The sequence below is a fragment of the Leishmania mexicana genome, chromosome 28, assembly GCF_000234665.1.
Source record: "Leishmania mexicana MHOM/GT/2001/U1103 complete genome, chromosome 28".
NCBI classification, from domain to species: Eukaryota; Euglenozoa; class Kinetoplastea; order Trypanosomatida; family Trypanosomatidae; genus Leishmania; species Leishmania mexicana.
The window spans coordinates 278,148-300,951 of NC_018332.1; the positions used below are offsets into that span (position 1 = coordinate 278,148).

Below are 22,804 nucleotides of genomic sequence, written 5' to 3' on the forward strand. Positions count from 1 at the left end.
CTCATGGTCAGTTTGCGTGCGCTTCTCCAGTGCGTGTCGCATTGCCAGTCCTTGTGCCATTGTTGCCTCGGTCATGTGAAGGAAGGAGGTTCCTGTTTGGCTGTCCACACCAACCCCTGCACCCTAACGAGCACCCCGGGAAGGAAGACAAATAAGCACGACAGCGCGCACGCCTGCTCACAGGTGGAGGCCGCTCGGTACTCCTCTCACCTCATGGAACGAATCTAGTGTAACTGTGCCGCGAAGGTAGGAAGAGAGGCGAGCAAGGACGCAAACGGACCCCACGGCAGACCACAAAAAGACGAACAAGAACAGTTCGTGGGTATAGTGCAGCCGGTGTGTTTGCCCCCCTCCCTATCTTTGTAGACTGCAGAGCTGCTACCCATGAGTTGGGTTGTCTGTTCCCCGGTTTCTCACATCAACCTTTCTCCTCCGCCACCATCTACCTCGTTTGTGCATGCACGTCGAAGCATTGACTAACGCTGCGGCGTGGACGTCTACTCACACGAATACTCTCGTGCTGCTTTTTCGCGCTCTTTCCTCGAGCAGGAGGCTGTGCGACAAGAGAAAACGAAGAGACGAAGAAAACAGCACCCACCATCGTCGGAGCACAAGAGTACTTTGGGTGCTCTGGCCTGTGCACAACTCTAGCCAAAAGGATGCCGCCGGGGTTTAACGACTCGTGCTCGGCGTTTTTCCGAAAGCATTTCGACATCTTTGACCGCGACAAGATTGGGCGCGCTCGAAATGAAGACTTTGCCCCGTTGATTCGTGCCTGCGGTGCTACCCCGTTAGAGGCCAGCATCGAGGATCTTCTAGCCATCGCAGACCCGAGTCACCGTGGCAGCTTCAGTTTTGACGACTTCTGCGCAGCTCTGAAGAAGGCGTTTGCAGTTTCGATATCCCCACAAGAAGTGCGTGAGGCATTTCAGGGCTTTGACCCAGACAAGCGTGGCCTCATCAGCCCGCACGAGCTCCGTTACTTTCTCACCACCATGGGCGACGTTCTCAGCGTCGAGGAGATGAACGAATTTGTGGAGGAGATGCGCTCCGAGATGGACATCGAGGGCAACCTGGTCGTGGCCGACAGCATCTACAAAATGACTCCGGAGATGTTCCGCTAGTTTTGTTTTCGGTGCTCAAAAGAAGCGAGGGTACCGCTGCACTTCTTTAGGCCGTGCTGCTGCCACCCTCTCTCTCCCCCCTCACACATCCCAGCAAGGTGGGGGAGTCAAGGAGGGTGCGCTTTTTCTTTTCAATTTTGCTGTGTACTTGCGATGTACAAAAGGATGCTGATCTCCAGAACGCGTACCACACCTCCCTCCCCCAAATAAAATAGAACGTGAAGGAAACATCGACATTATTAGGTGCACACGAACAGAAGGGGCTCCTTTCCTCGAGGTCACCTCTCAGGACGTAGCCGCGTAGCAGGGGCTGGCGCTGCGTTGAGGGACACAAATCGCGCGCGCCAGAGGCGCGGAGGCGTCGTCTATTTTATCAACCTTCCTTACCCCTCCCTTCCCCTCCTATACAGGTTCACCAATGAGGTGCCCGCGTCGGCGTGAGAGTGTGCTTGGGGGACGTTTTTCTCAGCAGCACGGACTTCAATCGTTCAAGTGGGACGAGGTGCTTTCTTCCGGTGTCAAGGGCGTTCCTTTCGTATGCTTGGCTCCGAAAATCACGTGTCTTTTGGCGCCATGGTGCTATGACTTCGCGCACGATCTTCTCATTCACGCAACCACTTTCCTTGCGGTCGCGCGCTTCTTCTCCGCTCCCTTCATCGTTGCTTCGTCGTTCCGCCACCTTTGGCACTTGCCCGTCGTTTGCTTCTCCTCCTTTTTGAGGCCACACGTCCGTATTGGTTTCGCGGCGAAATCAAAACCACGGCGGTCACGGAAACAAGAAGACACGGCTGCGTTGGCGGCTTATCAGGCCCTTCTCTTCAGCTCCTACCTGCACATCCAAGAGTTGCGCGAGGCACTTTGTGTTGCTGTCTCAGAACACGCAACAGCCTGGCGGAAGTGCAAAGAGCAGGAAAGAAAAGATAACATTTATCGAGTCTGAGACGTCGATCTCGTCCATCATACTCGCGTCAACATGAGTACCAACCCTGTCATTCTCGAGGACACCTTCACGGTGAACGGTGTCAACACCGAAGGCACGGTGTACCTTCGAGTATCGCGTATTCGCTGTGTGAATCAGGACGGCTCCCTCACCATAACGACGGACATCAACTCCGAGGAGTTCCCTGTTGCCACGAACGACCGCCTGACGATCGTGCTGGCCAACTCGCTTGAGCTAGGGGGCAAGACGGGCAGCAAATACTACGACCACAGCGTTTACCACCGCGAGACGCGACTGAACGACTGTGACTACGCCATGCACGGCCGCGTCTACGGACACGAAGTAGTAGAGAACGGGCTAGAGGTAAATGTGCACATTAGCTGCGGTGGCTTGCTTGTGAACATTGTTGGCAAGCCGCAGGGGCTGCGAGATGTGCACTACAACAGCGACGTGTACATTCTGATCAAGCGCGTCAAGAACTGAGAGGCCAAGGAGACACAAACATATACGAGACGCGTCATCGCCGTCGGCGTGCACGTGGGAAGGCTGCGCCGTACACTCTTGATTTGTGTGTGTGTGTGCTCGTGTGCTCGTGTGCGTATCGGCATTCCATCGTGTTTGTGTCGGTGTTATCGTGAGACACGCATTAATTCTTCTCCGGCGTAAGAAGAGACTTTAAATCGGCCATGAGAGCTCTCTTACCATAGCCAAAAGAAAAAGAGAGAGGCAGACGACGGTGTCCCGTGATGAGCACAGCGCTAGACTGCTCTGACGCAGCGTACGGAGCCGCAGGTCTGCGGTGTCGTGTGCAACGGTATCGCATGCATATCATTTCAGGGGTGTTCCACCAAAAGCGCGTCGCTTGAAAAGGGTAGAGGCGCAGAAGAGAAAAAAAATGACAGACACACGTCACCCAACACGGCGCTTCTGTCTCTTCGTCTCACAGCCGGGTTGTCCCTCTCGCCCCAAAGTGGGCGCGGAAGGGGGTGATGGTGATTGCGGAAACGCGGCACTCTCAGAGGAGCTGCCGTACATGATAGCCGCTCTCCCCTCTCTGCGCTTCATCGTCATCTCTCCGACCTCCTTCTTCGCACACACACGCACACGCGCACATTGTTGTTCCTCTCCTCCGCTTCTGCCTTTCCTTTTGCACTACCTTGTCTCTTCAGCCTGTTGTCCTGACCCACGGGAGCGGTACCACCTTGGGGGTCCTCTTCTACCGGCAGAGACCACAGTGCGCAAAGGCTGTGACTGCTCAGCTAGAGTCACTCTTTCACTCTTCACAGCAAACAAAGGCTGACCACGCGGATGCGGTCGTCTTACGCTACCGGTGCACTGCTAAGCGCAGTAATCGCGCAGCACTCTTCCTCTCCCACCTACGCCACAGCCCGCCTCTACACCTCCAACTTCGGCAAGGCCAAAGCAGACGCCGAGCCATTGGACGCCGAGCAGCCCTCTGACAACTCGGACACGGCATCAAAGGGACCGTTATCCTCCTCCGCCCCGTCGCAGCTGCCGCAGCGATACCGGCGGCGTTCCTCTGACCCGCAAACACCGCGGGAAAGGGCAGACTTTCGGCGCGACTACAAGTACGCGAAGCATCGCCCCCTCCCAGACGCTCCGTGGCGACAACTGAAGGCGAAAACGTACCTTGACGACGCGGAGCGTCTATATGGTCGCAAAGAGACTTGGCACACCGTCGAGGATGCTACTCTGCGGGAAAAGCTGGTTGCCATTCTGCAGGATTATCTGCGTGACACCCTTTCGGCTGCCCGCCTGGAGACCAAGGATGCCCGCAAGTACGCCTTTCTGTGCTCCACTGCAGCGAAGCACTACCGCGCTCACGTTTCTTCCGGGGCCTTTGGTCTGCCAGAAGGCTTGCAAGAGTGGGCACGGGGCGTGGTAGCCGGCCGTGCCTCCTCACCCTCTGCCGCAAAATCGTCCACCACGCTGTCGATGTCTCCTGAGATGGAAGAGGGCGACGCACATGGGGAAGGGGTGTCGAAAGAAGCGGGCGCCTCTTTCGTGCCGTCGCACGCAGCCGCGGCAGATGGGCACCACAGCGACTCTGCTGCGGCTTCCCCTTCCCAAGAGGAACGTGACGCTGCTCGGTTTCGCGAGGAGCGCCGGCGTCGTGGTGCCGAGGCGAACCTGGCAAATACCGTTGCCATGGCAGGCCTGCCTGATGCTGACAGTCGGCATTCGCCCCACTCTGCCTTTCCTTTCCTCCGGCAACGCGCGGTGGAGAACGAGACCACGCTTGATCCGTCCTTGGTCGATTGGACGGCCAAGTACTTCTCTGAGGATGACGCTAGCACGTTCGCGGAGCCGCCACGGCTTCGTGCGGGCATGGTAGAGAACGAGGAGGGAGGTGTATCCGATCGGGAAGCAACCGGAGACAGTCGACAGGAGGAAGGCGCTTCGCCTCTTGGGATACTCGGTGCCGCCAAAGGCAAGCGCCCGTCAGGCTTTGCGCCGCCGACGTCACCTGTGGCTCACCGCTCTGCCTCAGTGCACGCACGTCACCGTCTGGGTCGCACGTTGCGCGACCACGAGAACCGTCATCGCGCCACCTTCGATGCCGAGGGTATCTACTACAAGGTTCGCCGGCAGAGCGAGGTAGAAGAGCGTGCGCCGAAACCACAGCAGGTGAGGGCCTCCGACCTGGAGACGCTCGGCAGGCAGGTCGACGTGGTGAAGGTGCCATGGAGTGTGGCAGCCAAAGCAAAGGCACAGGGATACTCGAGTGACACGCTGCGGGCAAAGGAGCAGCTGATTCGACTCACCCGCGGTGAAGACCCCGAAACAATTCCATAGGGCCGAACCAGCGAGGCGATCGGAGCAGCGGAGGACAAAAAAGAGGGCGGGGGAGGGGAGGCTGGTGGGGAACGGTGCTGCTTCCCTTCTTCCCCCGCTTCTTTCAACAAGTTCCCACCCCACCCTACGCACTGCATTGCCTTGCCCTCCTTAGCGCGTAACGCAAACGCTCACAGACGGCGCCTTTCGAGCACTCCGATGCATTCAGACTGAAGGTAGAAAACGAAAGCCGCAGCAGCCGCCCTGCATCCGGGGGGGGCCTGCGCCAGTCTGCTCTCCTCTTCCGTGTGAAAGGTTGGCACATACCGGGTGTGTGCATGTGTGGGAGCTACCGCAGCAGCAGTTAGGGGGAGAGCAGGTGTGTGCGAGAGGTTAATTTCTGCCTCCGCTGCACAGGTTTGGATTCACATCGGCTTAACACAAGAACCGCAACAGCAACAATGACAGAAAACAGTGCAGGAGAGTTGAAGGACGAGGAGGCATATGTGTGCTCTACTTTGTTTCTTTCTTGGGGAGGGGAGGGGGTCGCGCAGTCAAAAAAAAACGGTGAATAGATCCGACATCGGTTTCTCACTCGACCTCACCAGATAGGACGCAAGGCATGTCGGGAAACGCTCTTTCCGGTCAGCGCGTTGCACCTGCTCGAGTTGGCGACGTGTGCCTCACCCCCCCTCCACGCCCTCAATAAGCCTCGTAGCACCCTAGCACAGTGCTTGTCTGATCAGCTTCTCCACATCGACCTGCTCCTTGCAGAACTCGACAAACGCGAGGTGCGATGGATGCAGTACCCACGCTGACGCGCGGTGTCGGAGGCTGCCCTGACTCACTTGACCTCCCCTGCTCCTCTCTCATGTTTACTTCTTGTATTGCCTCCAACTCCGCTTCTCCGTGAGGCGAGGCACGAGAGGGGCATCCCAGGGACTCTACACCAACCAAAGTGGCGTTACGCGGACCCCTTTGTCGAGGATACAGGCGCTCTAGCAAACGGACACGCCGTAAAGGGGGGGATCGAACGTTACGGGTGTTGGTGTGTGTGTGTGCTAAGCACCAGTGAGGGTGAAGGTGTCGCATCATGATTGCTTGGACGAGGCACCACCACGCGCGTTGTGCAAGCCTTCTTCGGTACGGAGGGGAGGTGGTGCACTTTTCTGCGGATGCACAGAGCGGGCTGGTTCGTCTCGTCGCATGCCTATGCGACAGCACTGCAGCCGCCTCGAGTGGCGCCGGTGTTGCTGCAGTGAGGGACGAAGAAAAGAAGCTGTGGAGTCAAGAAGCGTGCCGCGCGCAATGTGTGCCCTTCTCCTCTAAACAAGTATTCGTTTCTGCGGCTCCTTTGAGTGCAGATACGATACAGGACGAGGAAGTCCTGGAAGCGACAGCGGCATGCATTTTTCCATGCTACATCTCGTGTGGCTGTCCAGTAGTTGTGCAGGTGTCGCCTGGACACCACAACTCAAACCCCTCTGAGGCCGATGCGAAGTCAGTGAGTTGCGCACCACCTTCGGTGCAGGTGAGGCGCCTCTATGTGCACACTCCTGCTAGGAGCAAACAAGGTACCCACGATGCCCACACGGCTTCCTACTACGCGCGCCTACCAGATGCCAGTTTTCAGTGTTGGCAGGAACACAGCAAAGTCGTCGACGGTATCCTGGACGCGTGCAAAGGACAACCTGACTCACGCTTTCACAAGCGTTTTATGGGACTATCCAGCTTTGACGTTGAGGTGTTGGAGTTGCTGAACCTGACCAAGACTCTCGGGTGTGCCACCGGTGACAGCGGCACCGCTTCTGTGGACTCTGCACGCAACACGTGTGGTGAGGTAGCACTTTAGAGCGGTGCCCTCTGAGCCAGCGATGTGAGGCTCAATCCCTCGCATGTGCGTGCGTTCGTGTCACACGGGAAAGACCCGGAAAAAAAATAAAGACACCGCCGTGACCCGAAACGGCCGAGTGCCCCTTTTCGGTCGCGCCATGTTGTGGTCACCACGCAGTGTTGTCACTTTCTTTTGTTTGTTGGCGAGTGTGCAGTCTTGAGTTTCCTCCGTGTCCGCCACCCTTTGTGCCCAAGTATATTATCTGCTCCTGCTACTGCTGCGTGTCGGCACAGAGAATGTGCTTTACAGACGAAAGAAGAAAGCATCAACACCACACGAGACAGTGCAATCCTCTCATGCGCACGGTGTGAAGTTAGGGAAGGGGTGAGATGAGGAAGCAGCGGACGGGCCAGTGTTGTGCACATTGGGACGTCCGCTTTTTGTTCCCCTTCGTTCACCTCTCCCCTATCTTTTCTGGATTCCCTGTGATGTGTGAGACAGCAGGTGCACTTTGGGGGGGGGCACGATAGGAATGCTGAGTGGGCAAAGCGAGGAAGGTTCTATTTGAGTGGATGTGGAGGAGTGCCGAAGGTCGTGGAGGAGGGAGGGGGTGGTGCAGCAACACTGTGGCGTGCAACAGGTGAGGTCTGCTTTTTCTTTCGACCCTCCTTCTCACCCCCACCCCCACCTCCTTTCTGCTCGATCCTTGTCATTCCTCTCGGTATTGCCCCTCTTCTGTTTGCCCTCGCGTACGCCCCACCTCCCTCATTTCTTTTTCTTCTTGTACGCGCTCTCTCCCTGCCGCTGCCAACTCGATGCGCTCGAATGCCGACGATCAACACATGTGCAATCCTCCTTAATTTCATCCCTCTTGCGTTCGTCCTCTTCTTCCCGCTGTTCGACCCCTTTTTCTTCCTCCTCACGCGCACATGATGGCCACCGATGCCGTCACCCACCACCACGCCGCACACTTCGCCGTCTTCCTCTGCTGCTTACCTCACACATGCGTGCTGCGCACAGCATCGTGCTGCCACCACAGCATCGCACCCCTTTTTCTCTTGGTTTCTCTTCCCCCTCTTCTCTTTCGTTGACTCCCCACGCGTACCGACCTCATACGGGTAGAGCAGCGAAGCAACCACTAAAGAAAAGCAATCACGGCCATCGCAACCCGCCTCCCCCTCCCTCTCTCGCCTTTCGTTGCTTGGTCATTACAAGGAGTCATGTTCCGTGTTTCCTCTGTTTCCCGCATTGCGCCATCCCTGGCGTTGCTGAACACCGGTAAGGTCGTCTCTTGGATGAGCGGCCGTGGCTTTGGCTTCATCGAGGACAATGCGGACAAGAGGCAGCACTTTGTCCACTTCTCTGCACTGCAGACGGAGACGGGAGGCTACCGCGCGCTCGCGGTTGATCAGGAGGTCGAGTTCGAGGTGGCGTCGCAGGATGGACGTACTCGCGCTGAGAACGTGACAGCCCCCGGTGGCGGCAAGCTCCCCTCTGGTCCCCGCCCGCCGGAGGGTTCCCCAGGCGGTCGTGGTGGCTTCGGCGGTGGCCGTGGTCGTGGCCGGGGTGGTCGCAACAGCAACCGCCAGGACCGCGGGGGGGATCGCGATGGCAGCCGTCAAAACAACAACTTCAGCGATGAGTTCTAGGCGCCAGGAAGAAAGGTAAGTCAAGAAAAGAGCGGGCGAGTGAGAGGGCTTTGGCGCGAGCTGTGGTTCGCTGGGTGGCGCAGCAGCCGCGCTGCACTCGGCTTCGCCTACCCTTTCTTCGTTCTTTTTCCACCCTTTCTGTGTCTTCTTGCTCCGTGAGGTTCCTATAAAAGAAGAGAGAACGACAGCTTTCAGAGTTAGCATAGAGAGAGAGAATGGACGGGTATGCCTGTGTGCGTGTGTGCTTGTGCGTGTGTGTTTGTGCGTGTGTGGCTGACAGGGGCGCATACAGCGTACACACACACAGACAGAGAGGCAACTTTGTAACAGAGGTTGTCTGTGTGGCCGGAGGCGGTGGGGCGGGTTACGGCGGGAGCACAGTGGTGACAGCCATGCCTTGAAGCAGGCAGGGCAAGCAGCGAGCAACTCGCGGCAAGCAAAGGAAAGCAGCAAGCAGAGTCTTCTCGTGTGAAGACGGAAGGCCGTGCACCGTTCCTGTTTTTGTTTCCGCCTTTCCCTTCCTCCTCCCCTGCTGAGTCTCGTTGTCTCTACGGGGGCACGCCGCCGGGCGTGCTGCTGCTTCTCTTGCTCGTTCCTTCTGCACCGTGACATCTCATCACGGACCAAAGGAAGCCAGCGCCAGAAAGAGGCGAGAGGGAGGTGGGGGGTTGGGGGGGGCAACTGAAGAGGGGAGGGTGAGGATTGAGTGTCAAGTGAAGGGGGTGGTGTTTCCAGCTGCACGTGTCGAGGGGCAAAGGAAAGGGTGGAGGGGTCGACGAGGGAGACAGAGAGAGGGGCATGCTCAAAGTGCGAGGGAAGCGCAGCGGCCAGGTGTCTGTCATTGAAGTCTTTCAGACTGATGCGAAATGCGGGCGCAAGAAAAAAGCGCACTCCCGCGGTCTACCAGCGCGTAGGTTGAAACGGTGTTTTTGTTTGGTTTGTTTCAGCCCCCTCCCCCGCCCTCAATCTCTTGTTGCGTCGTGCAGTAAGTCTGTGCATGTGCGAGCCATGCGCTCTTGTCGAATCCGTGTGCGCGTGTGCCCGCACCCCTCCTCCTCGTCCCCCCGCCTTTCTGCGACAGAGGTGCTCACGTCTTTGTGTCGAGAGTGTACACCCTTTCTGTCCATGATTGTGTACGTGTGCGCATGTATTTCGTGCTGGCGTTCGTTGGGTTTTTTCTTTGCTTTGTGGTTAAGGTGTCCGCGTGCCTGCGCGACTCCTCTTTTAAGGGCGCTTCTTCTTTTCCCCCTTGGGTTTGGTAAGTATGCAAAAAGTCTGACGTGTGTGTGTGTGTGTGTGTGTGTGTGTGTGTGCCCGTTTCTATTTCTTTTCTTGTGTGCGCACTGTCATTCTCTCCGGCAGCGTCAGTGATCGAAACCCGGCATTTCTGAGGAAGCGAAGCGCCTCTTCCGCTTCTCTTATTATCTTCTCCATTGTGAATGTCGACGCATGTGCGCACTAATCTGGGTGCGATCGTCGCCGCTTCTTTGAGAGAGGCAGGAGGGGGGAGGGAGAAGGCGGCCGTCAGAGACGGGACCAAGGATGCAGTGGCCAGCACAACGGTAACAGAGACCGGCATGCCGAAAGTAAGCCGGATTCAATCAATCGTCATGAGAGAAAAGGCAGAGTTGCGGAAGCACATAATTAGCTCGGTGTCGCCACTAAGCAACACACTAAGAGACGAAAGGGTAAAGAAACTCACACCCCCGCACCTACACAACGAAACCTCTCCAGAAACAAACGCGCGCCCACGGAAGATGTCGAAGGGGCGCGAATCTCACGGAGCTGTCAAGGGCTGGAGAAGAAGAGAAACTCACAGTGGGGACGATGTGCGGAATGCGTGTGTTCTCTAATGAATCCTTCATGGCGTCGTCTAACACCTGGGGAGGGTTGTTGCACGGGTGTGCTGGCTGCTCTTGGCGGTATAGTGGTGTCCTTCTCATCGTCTCCTTCATGCGGCAAGAGGGAAAAGGCGCGCATCTGCGCCCGCCATCATTGGCAACCTACCACCATGCAAGCGGCAGAGTAGGCGTTGAGGGGAGGGAGGGGGTCAGCTTGCAGGAGCGCTCTCACGGGTGACTTGTAGAGGTGCTGTCTGCGTGCCTCGACCTTCTCCTTTCTCTTCATTTAGCCCGCTTTCATCTCCAGTGATCTCTGCGCCAAGGCCTCTTTCGGTGTTCCCCCCCCCCCAGCTGGCCGCATCCTCTTTCGCTCATCCCTCCCGCGTCTGCCTTCCGTGTTCCACTTGCTTCTTGCCCCTGCTGCAACGCAACGCGTGCACACGCACACACAACCGCAACACACACCTTGGCCCCCTTCCCGCTCTCACGCACGATTGCAATGGTTACATGCACTCACACCTTCCTCTGCGCACAGTCCTTTTTTTCTTCCGAAGTAGTATCTTCTCGGAAGCGGCCTTTTGAACTGCATATTTGCAGCCCCCTCCCCTTCCTCCTCCCCCTCTTCAACGCCTTGCCTCCCGCGCACGCACGCACGGACAAGCGCACAGGCGCACACGAAGCTAAGCGTGAGGAAACCATAATACAGAGCAAGAAGACAACGGTAGGGAACGTGAGACGCCGAAGTACGTCGACACGGCAGCAACGCAGGTATCCACACTTTGAACTATACACACACACGCACAGAGGGAGGCTGCAGAAGCGTATGAGCGTCGCCGCTCATTTGTGCCGCGTACGTCTCCTCTCCCCTTTCCAGTTTTCTTGCCTTTTGCTTTTCTTCTCTCATGTTGTACCTCGTCACTGCACCCCGGCCACCTAGCTCCCTCACCTCGGTCTTTGTCGCTCCCCATCTCTCTTCCTGGCCAAGCTTCCGAAATTGTTGACTTGGTAGTCTCCGCAGCACTGACCAACGCCTTCAACCCTCCCTCCTCCCTTCAGCGAGTTGTTTCTTTTCCTGTGTGCCCCAGATATATCTTCTCTCCTGTTACTTTTCTTCTAACCTTCTCGTGCTACGAAGCCACAAAACCAGAGGTAAAGCCATCTGTGTCTGTGTCTGCTTGTGAGTGTCTGCACCCTTTTTTATTCGGTTTTGTCTACTCCCCTCGTGCCCATCTCGAAGGCCACCATAGAGAGGAGCTCACACAGGCCAGCGTCGCCGCTCTTCGCTTTCCAGCAAGGCCCGCTTTCTTCGGGCCCCTTCATCAAAAGCGAAAATACGCCCTTCTAATCACACACACACACACACACGCGTCAAAGTACCGCCACCGACCTCGTTCGCCTCACTCTCAGTCTCTCGTGTTTTCACGCACGTGCTACGCACGACACCGCGCCAGTAAGGTCAGGACTAGCAAAAACGAGAGGAGGAGAGAAAGGGAGGGAAGAAAGGGTGGACGCCATGTCATCGCCAGACGCGTTGCAGTTGTGGGATGTGCGCTCCGAGAAGCTATCAAGAATCCCGATGATCCCGGTACTGGCCATCAAGCACCCGGAGGAGTCTTATTCTACATCGCAAGCGACGGTAAACTCAACGACCACGTTTTCACCCTCGTTCGCATCTGCTCAGACGCCAGACGATATGAGCAAAAAAGGAGGATCGGCGGCCGGGTTAGCTGAGGCGAACCACCTCGGGGAGCGCTACAGCAGCTCCAACGGCTCCACATTTGTCTCGGACGACGGGCAGTGCTCCGGCGAAACGGCGGCGGTGTGCACGCCCTTCCGCTATCATGAAAACTCAGATTCGTGTGTGTGCCCCATGTGTAAGCTGACACTTTACATTTCCCACGTGTACCGCGACCAGCGTCGCGCCTCCCCACACGTGATGGCGGCGCGGCCCTCGTCCGAGTACGTGATGACCCCGGATGGGTCACTACCGCTGCTGACGCCGATCTACAAACCAGATGGCGTGTCGGTGTGCCCGGTGTACGCCGCTTTTGGCTTCTGTCCCTTTCTCAGCGGCTGCTTCTTGCCGCACGACGAGGGCAGCTGCGCCTCCGCGCGAGTGCCGCGACGGGCGTCGGCGGAGGAGGAGCTGAAGCGACTGACGCAGCGGGCGACGGAGCTGCGATGCAGCGACGTGTGGGCGTGCCAGGTGTGCGGCTACAGCCATGTGGACGAGTTTTGCGAAGTGGCGCTAGGCACGGAACACTACTTCCGTCAGTGCCCGCGTTGCACCTTGATGTGCTTCTTTCCAAACATCACGTACCTCGTGGAGCACATCTTGTGCAGCGTTGGTGACGACTACCAGCTGTTCAAGACGGAGGTGGATCGCTACCGAGGACTGCTGCCGGACTTGTTCAAGATCCCGCTTACCTTCGAGGCCCACCGCGTGGCAAGCATTGTTTTTGCATGGAGCCTCCTCTCACCGGTGCACGCGCGTGACGCGATGAACAGTGTTGTGCAAGAGTTTCCTAATGTCGAGTCTATCATCAGCGTTGGGAGCGGGGCCGGGTACATTGAGCACATCTTCAACCGTGTCATGCACCAGGTGCCGCTGCGAGAAGAGTGGGCGGTGGATCGAAAACGCTTTCCTACGACGTCCTTCGACGACGTGCGGTGCGACTTCTACGGCAAGCGTACCATCCCCATCTTCGCCCTCGACGCGCTGGCGCTGCGGAGGACATACAGCGTGCATGTCTCCATAGGGGGCCCGATCTCCCTCTACTCGTTCAACTGCAAGCAGTCGGTGCTGCTGCTCTGCTGGCCGCCGTTTGGCTCTCGGGAGCGGGAGGAGAGCTCGATGGCCTTTGAGGCGCTCGAGTACTTTACGCGCGAGGGCGGCTCGGTGCTCATCTATATTGGCGACACCGCCGCGACGGGGGACTGGCGCTTTCACATGCTTCTCAAGTCCCACTACAAGCTCGTGCGGGATTACCCGGTGCGCCGAGAGCTGCGTCGGTGGTGCCCACAGGAGATGGGCTTCGTGTATGGCGGCAACGACACCATCGGTGTCTACCGACTGCGCGAGATTCCGCTGCCTTTGGTGGGATTCAGTTAGCAACCTTGAAAAGCGGACGAGGGACAGGCACCGCCTGGCGGCGGCATCCCCCATCCTTCAAGAGGGTGAGCAACACCGGTTGAAGACGCACCGTCATCTACGCTCTCAAAAAAAAGGGAAGCGCCTAACACAACCGTAGATGCGCCCATGCGTTCTTCACCGGAGTTAGTCACAGGAAGCGAAAATAGCATGAGCCACCCGATCCCGCACGTGTCTGTCTGATTTTTTTTCTCTCTCTCTCTCTGTGGGTGTTTTTGCGTGTGTTATGCGTGCTCCCTCCTCGCACTCCCTCTCTCCTCCACGGCCTCTCGTTTTCCTGTGTTTGTTCTGTCCTTCCTCGACGCTCTCCTCTCCCCGCCTTCGCCTCGCGCTCCTTCTTCCTTCACCCACCCCACCCCTCCCTGTAACGTTCAACCGCATACCCATACAAAAAGCACAGCGAATATCGAACATATATATATATATATATACGCACATACACATACGCATGCACACACAGCAGGAAAAAAAGGGAGGGACCAAGGAATCCTTCGTGCGTGTGTGTCTGTGTGTGTCTCTCTCCTCTCTGTGCGTGTGTTCCTTGGGTGGGCGGCGTAGCGGACGAGTCTGGCACGAACGCCTGTTTTCCTTTCTTTTCATGTCTGTCTTGGGAGAGATGTAGGCTGAGGGGAAGTCGGCGCGCAGTTGGGTGAGACGACGGCTACGAGAGACAAGGAAGGGTGCATTTTTTTTTGTTAGATCCTTCTCTCCCATTCTCTTGGCGCCAATGTACGCCCAGATGGCGAGAGAGACCACCGGGCCTTGACGAAGCTCGTGTGTTTCATAGGCACGGAGAGGCTAATCGTGCGTGCATGCGCGCGTGTGTGTGTGCTGCAGACAATACCAGTGCGGCCTCATGCTCGTACGTAAAGGAATGGGCAAAACAAAAGAAAAGGAAAAAGAAGCAGCAACGGCTCAGTTCACATGCGGCAAAGGCGGAAAGAATGAGTTGATGCGATTCAAAAAAAAAGATGGGGGAGGGAAGCCGCAAAGGCACTTCAAGGAGGGTGGCGGTGAAGGACAAGTAGGTGGGCGGGCAAGGGTGTGAGCAGTGGGGGTGGATTGCAGAGAGTTCGGAGCTCGTCACGAAGGCAAAGAAAAAGAAGAGCATACCGTGGAGAGGAATGAGTGGTGTTTGGCGTGAGGAGGGAAGGCGAGGGCTACTGAGGGGGGTAGGTAGACAAGGGTAGCAGCTGCATGTGCACAGTCGCTCGCTGAGGTGTGTTACCGTCTGGGGTTCATATGTCTTCTTTATGAAACACTCAGAGGACATTGCTGAAACAAGGAGCCAGAAGGGTGTGAGGGCGAGAGCGGCTGTGTGGGTGCATCGTCGAACGTATCACATCGACACCTGATACGGAGAACGAGCACCAGTCCTCTCCTTGCCAAGAGATGTACCTTGTGTTTTCGCGGTGGCTCATCTTCGCCATTGCTGTCGATGATTTCCCATCAGAAGGGATTTCTGGGCTTCTCCTTCGTCCTTCTGCCCCCCCCCCTCCTCTTTATCCTCCCCCTTTTTCATGTGCCGTTCTATCGTTCTCCATCTTCACTGGTGGCTCGCTGCCCCCTCTCCCTCTCTCCCACCCCACCCTGGAGGGAGAAACATAGGAGTGAGAGGGACGGCTGGGTTATGGATGCCACCTTCCCCTTTAACACGTGCATGCGTGTCGCGCCTGAACGGCAGACACGTAAACCAACACGAGACCTCAACTACAAACCCAAAAAAAACTTCTTCCCGCTTCTCCTGTGTCCGAAGGAGTACTCCTGGGGTTCATGTTTCTTTTCTTTTTCTTGGTGTGGCATGCGTGTGCGCGTGTGGACGGCTTGCCACTAATGTCCTTGTCACTGCTGCTGTTGCTAAGGCGCGTGGCGTTTTTTTTCCTTTTCATGCTTTTCGTTTGTCTGCCGTACGCTCGCCACTTTGTTTGTGCCCCCTTCTCCACCTCCTTTACCTCCCCTCCCCCTACCCCCCCCCACACACGCACTTTGATCTTGTGTCGACCTCCTGCCCTTACTTGCGCCTCCTCCCTCTTGGCACTGTCTACGCCGTCTATCTTCCCCTCCCCCCTCTCCACCAGAGGCGGCCGCTCCGATCGCGATGTCATCGCCTTCCCTTCTTTACGGGCGAGAGTCGAATACTCGTCGTTTTTTTTCGCTTTCGTTCTTCTCTTCTGTGCTCCATGATATATATTTTTTTGGCTTTTCGGTCATGCGGCACACACTCACAAATCCTACACGTGTGCACTATTATTATCATTAGTACTATTATGATTATTGTCTGTGTGTGTATGTGTGTGTGTGGTGTTTATTGCGTAGGTTGTGCGCGCGCGCGTAGCTGTGCTTGTGATGATGGGGAGAGGGGGAGGGGGAGACTGGGGACTACTACTGCTATCATTTCGGTGGCACAGTCTTATCTCTTAGCGAGCACGTAGGAGTGCTCCTCCTTTTCGTGTGCGCAGGGTTTCTCTTCACACACGTACACAGAAGCAGCACCTGTCGCGCGCTGTTTTTGCATCTTTTCACATTTCTGCGTCCTCACTCGGTTTATTTTCTTGTTGCCGCCTTTTATGTTTTACTCTCTCTTCCTTTCCATCTCAGCCGATCGAAAGGGGAAGAACGATCATGTCGATGACGATGATGCGTGCGCCGATTTGACCACAGCATTTTTTTATATGTTTTCTCCTGCTTCCCCCTTCTCTCTGTATGGTGTTCGTGTGTGTGTGTGTGTGTGTGTGTTTAAGATCTGTGACCACGGTCACTAGCTCTTTCTTCTCTCTCTGTGCGCGCATGTGCATGATGGCGGACTGGAAGGAGGTTTTCACGACATTCAAGAGGCGTATGCGCACCGACACGTGCCTACTGCGTGCGACGCTGTGCTCTAACGATGAAGAGAAGAAAAAGGCAAACAGAGCGGAGAAGCGGGTTGCTTGTCTCCTGTGCGGTTTACGGGCTTACTCGCGTGTTTTGAATTGTGTCCCCGCTCCATCGTGTTTCTTTCCTCTTTGTGTGCCTGTCGTATGTGTGCGTGTTGACGATGGGACTCTGCTGCTTCTCACCGTACGGCTGCTCTTCATGGGAGGGTTGCTAGGCGGGTGGCCCGGCATGCATGCGAGCGTGTGTACGCGTATCAGCGGCGCCACACAACACACTCTCTCCTCGTCGGAGCAGGGAAGCACAACAGCAGCGATGCTTCCTTTCATAGGAGCCCCCCCCCGCCCTCCTCAAAAAAAATTAAAAGGAAAGACAGCGAAAGAGGAATTTCAGTACAGGAAACGAGCGAGAAGCGGTCTCGCAAGCTCTGCTTTGTGATCACTACGCTTGCACTTCTCCCTGCTGCGTCATCCTGTCGGTGTGATTTGCTGCGGAGTTTTGAGCGGAGGAGGAGAGGTGGGAGGGGATGAGTGAAAGCGGTGTCATGCTGCTTCCCACAGGCACATGCCGGCCCATTCTTTGTATGTACGTGCCTCTGTACACGCAGTCGTCGTCGGTGTTCGGAGGCTGCGAGCTCTCGTGCTGTCGATGGCATCCACAGAAGATAGCTCTCATCGAGTAATCAGCCACCGTACGTGTCTCTTTCCGCTTCAAGGTGAATCAGGCTGGTTGGGGGACGGGTATCCATGACTACCGGAGGTGGCTGCTGAAAGTCACTCCTCCCCCTCTTCCGGCTTCACCTCAACGGTCTCTTGACACGTAAGCTCACTGTCCACGCTCTTCGCCCTGCTTTGGTGGTTTTCTATGTCTTCTCCACACCTGCCGTGTATTCTTATCATGCCGCGATGGAGGCGGCCCTTATGCTCTCTCTATCTCTGTGTGTATGTGGCTCATACCCCAGGTGTCTGTAAGTGCTCACACGCAAGCGCACTTCATGACTCTCGCACAGCGTTGCCGCTCTTTGCGCTTCCTTGTTTTTCTGCCCACAAGTCTCGGAGGGCTTCGTGGTTGACTCTTTCACACTCGGAACCGTGGCGAGTATCACTGCAACCTACAGAGCACGCCCATCCTTTTCACCCGGCTTGGTGGGAAAACCGCAGAGAAACACACATCGAAGGAACCGAAATAAGAGGCGTGAGCAAACCGAGAGGAGCGGCCTTTCCTCCTCCTCCTCTTCGGCGGCCGGCGGCAGCTCTGTTGCTCAGTCTGCGATTGTGGACACATGTGCCACCGCAAGCAAGGAGGGAAGGGGGAGGGATCATCATCGAAGGGGCGAAGCCTGTGCCTGTGCCTGTGCCTGTGAGTGTGTGCCTCCCTCTTTCTCCCAGCTTGGAGTCGCCAGCGCTTGTCTGCGGAGTCTATACAGACACGCGTAGACACTCCCAGCCCAGTTGCCCTCTTTTGCTCGTCTATTCGTTTCTCTGCTTTGTTTTGGCCCCGACATCGACCCACCCTCTCCCCCTCCTCCTCGTTAATCAACACGCGTCATCGCACCTCACGTTCCTCCGCTTTCGAGAAAGAAAAGAGTGTTCTCAGGTGTTGGGCGACAAGGATGAACGAGTTGGAGTACTTTGTTGCGAGTACGCACGGAAGTCGGTGTGACATCATGCGCTATATGCAGCAGCTGCGGAACTTGGATGAGTGGATCGAGTACCACCTCTCTCGCCTTCGTGCCATTGCAGCCGAGCGAGTGGTACACCAGACAGCACAGGCACACAAAAAACAAAGCGGTAATTATGGTGGCACGCGTAGTCGAGGAGGCCGCGGTCGCGGTAGGCGACAAGCATCTGGTGCTGCAGGGTCCACCTTGCATGCACACCACGTGCATGGTGTAGACGCGAGCCCTCAAGATGACGGCAATAATAGCGATGTAGACACCGTCGCCGGGGCGTACGCAGCGGAGCTCCAGCGGCAGTTCACGTGGCACGAGACGTGCGTCCAGCGCCGCTGTCACGAGCGAGAGGCCCTGGCGGCGGAGCTCGCGGAGCGGTGCTCCGAGGTGCGACTCTCCATGGCCTCGCGCCTGGCCAACTTCGCTTCTGTAGCAGATGTCCCCGTGACGGAGCTGTCGGGGTAGGCTCTTTGCAGTCCTCGTGGCAAGCGGCAAAGCTTTGGTACCGTATGCAAGCAGAGAAGCGGGGAGGTTTGGCGAGTCCGTGGAGTGCCTGCCCAGTGCGCGAACATTGTGTTGCGCTGAATGGCATTGGCTTTGTGTTGACCTGGTCCCGAAAATAAATAAATGCAGCGTGACAATGCCGCGTATATGGGTGTCGCTACGGCTCTCTCTCCCTCTCTCGAGGCGCACGCGCGGCGAGCAGGAAACACAATCAGCAACGCAATTCAGCGCATCCGCCACCGCCACAGCTGTTGCGGCGTCGCCTGTGCACTCCATATAGACTTACAGCTGTGTGTCTGTGCGGGCACCCCTCTCTCTCTTTTCATCGTGCGTCCAGGACCACCTTCTGCTCGTCAAGCAGGCACACTAACGTTTCTTTCGGTGCCCTCGCTCCTGGTGCCGAAATCACATGCACCACTGACCGTGTTCCCACTTTGCCCAGTCTTTCTCCTTTTTTCTCGCGTCGTGGCGCGCGTTGGCTCGGCTACACTTCACCTCTGCATTTCTTTCACCTACGATGCAACGCAGACGTGGCACCCTCCACCGCATCATTGCCCGCACACCAGCCTCCCTGACGCCTTCATGTGTTGCAGCGTTGCTGATTAACATCACCGCTGCCGCGCGGGGAAGAGCAGACGCGGTTACCTGAGGGAGCATCGCAGACAGTTCTGCGGGGCACCTGCGCGACGTTCCATCGTGCCCTTGCCAGCCAAACTTTCGGACAGGCCCCGACCCCACCCCTCTCACACACAGCCAAGCACATCAGCGACGAGAGCACAAGAGCCAGCATGTATGGCTTACACACGCGCTGCCGCCAGCAGCGTCTCTTCACTGGCGCCTTGTTCCCGGAGACCCTCAACGGTCAGATCGTCGCCTTTGCGCGTCGTCACAAGCTAAAGAGTGACGTGTGGGTGCCGCGCAAAGCCTTCGACACGGCACTCAAGCCCTACAATGTGTACATTCTGCCGAAGGCGACTCTCTGCAATCTCACCCTCACCCCGGGTGACGGCATGGGCGATGTGACGGCGGCTATCGGCGTAGACCGATGCCTTGTGAACGCTGAGCAGACATCCAACCAGCATCTACTCGAGGGATTTGTCGACTTCATGATGTCGTGCCTCACTCCACCTGAGCAGTGCCCCACACGCATTCAAAACCAGTCCTTCACACCCGCTGCCGCCGCGGGTACACAGGTGGCCTGTCGCACCGCCACTGCTTTGCCATTATCGGGGCGCGAAGCGAGAAGGAAGAACTTCAGCGAATACTTCAGCGCAGCCAACGGCGGCGGCGCAGAGTGCACCACTTCCTTGCTGACAGAAGCGGGGGACTCCAGCCTCTCCCCCGTTCTCCTGCCCGACCCCACCTGGGACACGTTAGCCCCCTTTCAGCACCCGCTCGCCCTGAACGGGTCACTGTTGACCGGCACCGATACGACCGCGCAGTTGCTGAAGTGGCAACAAGAGAGTTACAGGTGGAGTAACTACTGGCGTCGTCTGCGCGGGGCAAAGGAGCGGCGGCAGAGCTTTTATTCCGTGTGTGACACCGAAGTGCCGGGCCGGTACAACCCGCATTTCTGTGTCTACTACGTGCCGCACACGTACACCAACATCAGCTTCCCGCTGGCGACCGCAGTGCTGATGCGGCACCGTGCCGTTGAACACAAGTACGTGTCGCGACTGTGGCTGACACTGAAGCAGGCAGAGGAGCGGTTCGGCACAAGTCTGCTTCCCGAACGCGCCAACGATGAACCGGTCGTATACTGCAATTACTTTACCGCTGGTATGGAGGCCACCGCCTTCTACTGCGCAGATCAGTTCGCCGGCGGCGACAAAATCTTCCCGACCGCGCACGAGCTCGACATTGCGGCGAAAGGCATGAGGCTGCCTTCCACGAAGCTGCGCGCATACCCGCTGCTTTCCCGCCTCCTTGACCAGTACGACGAGGGGAAGACGGCCGATAGTGCAGGTGATGACAGACCTAGCACCGATCAGGCAGTGACCGACGCCGGTCGACACGTGGAGTTCTTTCAGCACAGGCAGCGGTGTGGGGCCATCCGACTGCACGGCTTCCAGAAGCCGGAGATGGAGAAGAATTACCTGCAAAGCACCAGGGTTGCGGGAGCCCTCGCGCGCCAGTGTCTGCTGTGTGGTTACCCCCGACCACTCTTCTTCTCTCACCGCGCGCTTCTCGCCTTCCATCTCCGCCTACGTGAAGGTGAACAGGGCATCGTCCAAACAAGGCTGCCGACTCGCGTGAATAAGCTCTTGGCGTGGTGCAAAGGCGAATGCTGGTTCAACGTGTCGCAGCTGCACGAGCCGGCAGTGGCACAGGAGCTGATGGATAACCCACCCGTTCACTTTCTCACACGCCAGAGTCTTCAAGGTGCTGTTGCCGTCAACTGCTGCCGTGCCCAACTTGCACGGCGATGGGACACAGCGGCTGCTGCCGTTTCGTCGAGCTCGCCAACGTCTTCCGTTCCTGCGCGATGCAACTTTAGTGCAGAGTGGATCCCCGCTTACGTTCTGGAGATGACGGGGTGGCAACTGCGGGAAGGCGCCCAAGGCGTCCCATACGTTCCGCTCGCTGCCGGTGCCGCGTTCAAACGCTTTCCTCTCGGTGGCAACGTCCTCTTCTCCATGGCGGACGTTAGCCTGCACAACGCTGCGAAGGACTGGCTGCGGCGCTACACCCCTGTCGACCAGGAAGGGTATCCTTTCCTGCGCGGCGTGCGCCAGGCAATGACGCTACGCGCCTTCGAACGGGGGTACCGGGCCCACCAGTGGCTGATCCACCGCGTGCGCAAGAATGGGGGCTTCTCGTCCCCCTTGCTGGCGTTGCGGGGAGCGTTCAATCCGGTGTGTATGTCTGCCCCTCAGCCGCTACTCGACACATCCGCGTTCGTGAAGGCACCGTTCGTGCGAATGGGCAACTTCGAGTTTGTGAACGTGGAGGAGGTGGCGTTGATGAGCAGAGCGTATCCGTGCAATGGCGCCGCAGCGCGAGAGAGCGGCGCCGAGGAGCCTGATGCACCGCTCCTTCAGATGAGCAGCGGCGCGCGCCTTCAGGTGGAGTCGGGGACGGGAACGTCGGCGGAATCCCTGATGCGGCATTCCGTGAGGGAGACGGACAATACAGCAGCCTTGGGCGATACTGTAACCTGCGACGGGTGCGACATCCATGAGGTGGACGACTACAGTGAAATGGAGGACGAGGGATGGACAAGCGGTGGCCTATCCCCACTTCTGTACGTTCAATAGAAGAGCGCCCCAAAATGGGCGCACCCGCGGGTGCGCTACTTCGGCTGAGCGAGGAGGGTAGTTGTGTGCGGTTGTGCGGGCCTTCTGTCCGGATGAAGGAAAGTGGTTTATGTGCCCCTCCCCCTCGCTATGAGCGTGCATCGGCGTGTCGGCGGTTGCGGAGGCCATCGCCACTTGGCACCTCTCCCTTTGTTGGCCTCATCGAGAGTATTGCCACCTACTCTAAGTGTGTTTCATTGCTCGACGTGCTTCCCCCGCGCACGCACACAGAGAGATCCGCCCTCTCTACCCTGTGCAAGTCTGTGTGCGTGTGCGGCATTCCTCTCCATGTTACCCCCCTTCCCCCCACTCTCGTCGCTTTCGGTCTGTGAGGAGAAGAGGGGGACTCTCTGCTATCCAGCTGCTGCTGCTACTGAGCCTCCCTTTTATACGCACACACACACATATATGTATACATTTTTTTTCTTCCACATTTCAGAAGTTTTGCACTGTGTTGGGTGGATGATACAGCGGTGCACGGCGGCTCGTGACGCCGGCGCCTAGCGCGCGCATGCGTCAGACAGAGAAAAATTCCAGCGAGGGCTGTTAATGCCCTTAACCAATAGAAGAGGCACCTTGGATACCGGGGGTGGCACTGTACCACGTGTCGTGGTGCGTGGAGTGCTGGTGTGCACGCAACTAGCAGCTCCCTCTGTATGCCCCTGACGTGCGCACATGTTGGCTTCTGAGCGTCTTGAAATGCTGCCGTTGCCCTGCTGCCCTCGTGTGCACCCGCGCGACCGTCTCTCACTCCCACCCCCTGCCCGTGTGAAGAGTGGTGCCTCTTTGTCCTTCAAACCGGATATGTCCTGCTCTCTTGTGTCTCTGCACTTTTCTCCCCTCTCGATGCGGCGATCTTGCTCGCCGCGGCTCATTCAGCAACGCATGTGGGAAGCGCCCTGACCATCCAACGGCCTGCTCACGCACACGTGTGCACATCAGTGCGAGTGTGTTGCCTTCTTTTATTATTTCTTCCCCTCTTTTGCGGCTGCAGCCACCGGTCTCCCGCTCCTTGCCACGACTACCTTCTCAGTTGGTTCCCTTGTAGCGTCGGAACGCTTCTCTCACTCCCCAGGATCGTCGACGTAGCGCCAGGTGTGTGCCATCACGGGGAGTCGCCGGCCCT

General features: G+C 57.4%; 8 protein-coding genes across 8 annotated transcripts; all 8 read left to right on the top strand.

The window, feature by feature from the left end:
- Positions 1–659: 659 nt before the first annotated feature.
- LMXM_28_0800 (calmodulin-like protein) lies at positions 660–1,124 on the top strand (the record flags this gene model as incomplete). The annotated part of the gene is made up of 1 exon (XM_003876866.1): positions 660–1,124. The coding sequence occupies one exon, from the start codon at positions 660–662 to the stop codon at positions 1,122–1,124; it is 465 nt and encodes a 154-aa protein (XP_003876915.1).
- A 973-nt stretch (positions 1,125–2,097) lies between these two features.
- On the top strand, positions 2,098–2,547 carry LMXM_28_0810 (putative RNA polymerase B subunit RPB8; the record flags this gene model as incomplete). The annotated part of the gene is made up of 1 exon (XM_003876867.1): positions 2,098–2,547. The coding sequence occupies one exon, from the start codon at positions 2,098–2,100 to the stop codon at positions 2,545–2,547; it is 450 nt and encodes a 149-aa protein (XP_003876916.1).
- An 825-nt stretch (positions 2,548–3,372) lies between these two features.
- Positions 3,373–4,881, top strand: LMXM_28_0820 (conserved hypothetical protein; the record flags this gene model as incomplete). Its single annotated transcript, XM_003876868.1, has 1 exon — positions 3,373–4,881. One exon carries the CDS (start codon positions 3,373–3,375, stop codon positions 4,879–4,881), a length of 1,509 nt encoding a protein of 502 aa, XP_003876917.1.
- A 1,072-nt stretch (positions 4,882–5,953) lies between these two features.
- LMXM_28_0822 (conserved hypothetical protein) lies at positions 5,954–6,712 on the top strand (the record flags this gene model as incomplete). The annotated part of the gene is made up of 1 exon (XM_003876869.1): positions 5,954–6,712. One exon carries the CDS (start codon positions 5,954–5,956, stop codon positions 6,710–6,712), a length of 759 nt encoding a protein of 252 aa, XP_003876918.1.
- Positions 6,713–7,914: 1,202 nt separating this feature from the next.
- On the top strand, positions 7,915–8,343 carry LMXM_28_0825 (putative RNA binding protein rbp16; the record flags this gene model as incomplete). Its single annotated transcript, XM_003876870.1, has 1 exon — positions 7,915–8,343. The coding sequence occupies one exon, from the start codon at positions 7,915–7,917 to the stop codon at positions 8,341–8,343; it is 429 nt and encodes a 142-aa protein (XP_003876919.1).
- Positions 8,344–11,697: 3,354 nt separating this feature from the next.
- Positions 11,698–13,296, top strand: LMXM_28_0830 (conserved hypothetical protein; the record flags this gene model as incomplete). The annotated part of the gene is made up of 1 exon (XM_003876871.1): positions 11,698–13,296. One exon carries the CDS (start codon positions 11,698–11,700, stop codon positions 13,294–13,296), a length of 1,599 nt encoding a protein of 532 aa, XP_003876920.1.
- Positions 13,297–17,818: 4,522 nt separating this feature from the next.
- Positions 17,819–18,343, top strand: LMXM_28_0835 (conserved hypothetical protein; the record flags this gene model as incomplete). Its single annotated transcript, XM_003876872.1, has 1 exon — positions 17,819–18,343. The coding sequence occupies one exon, from the start codon at positions 17,819–17,821 to the stop codon at positions 18,341–18,343; it is 525 nt and encodes a 174-aa protein (XP_003876921.1).
- Positions 18,344–19,170: 827 nt separating this feature from the next.
- On the top strand, positions 19,171–21,639 carry LMXM_28_0840 (conserved hypothetical protein; the record flags this gene model as incomplete). The annotated part of the gene is made up of 1 exon (XM_003876873.1): positions 19,171–21,639. The coding sequence occupies one exon, from the start codon at positions 19,171–19,173 to the stop codon at positions 21,637–21,639; it is 2,469 nt and encodes an 822-aa protein (XP_003876922.1).
- Between the last annotated feature and the right edge of the window lie 1,165 nt (positions 21,640–22,804).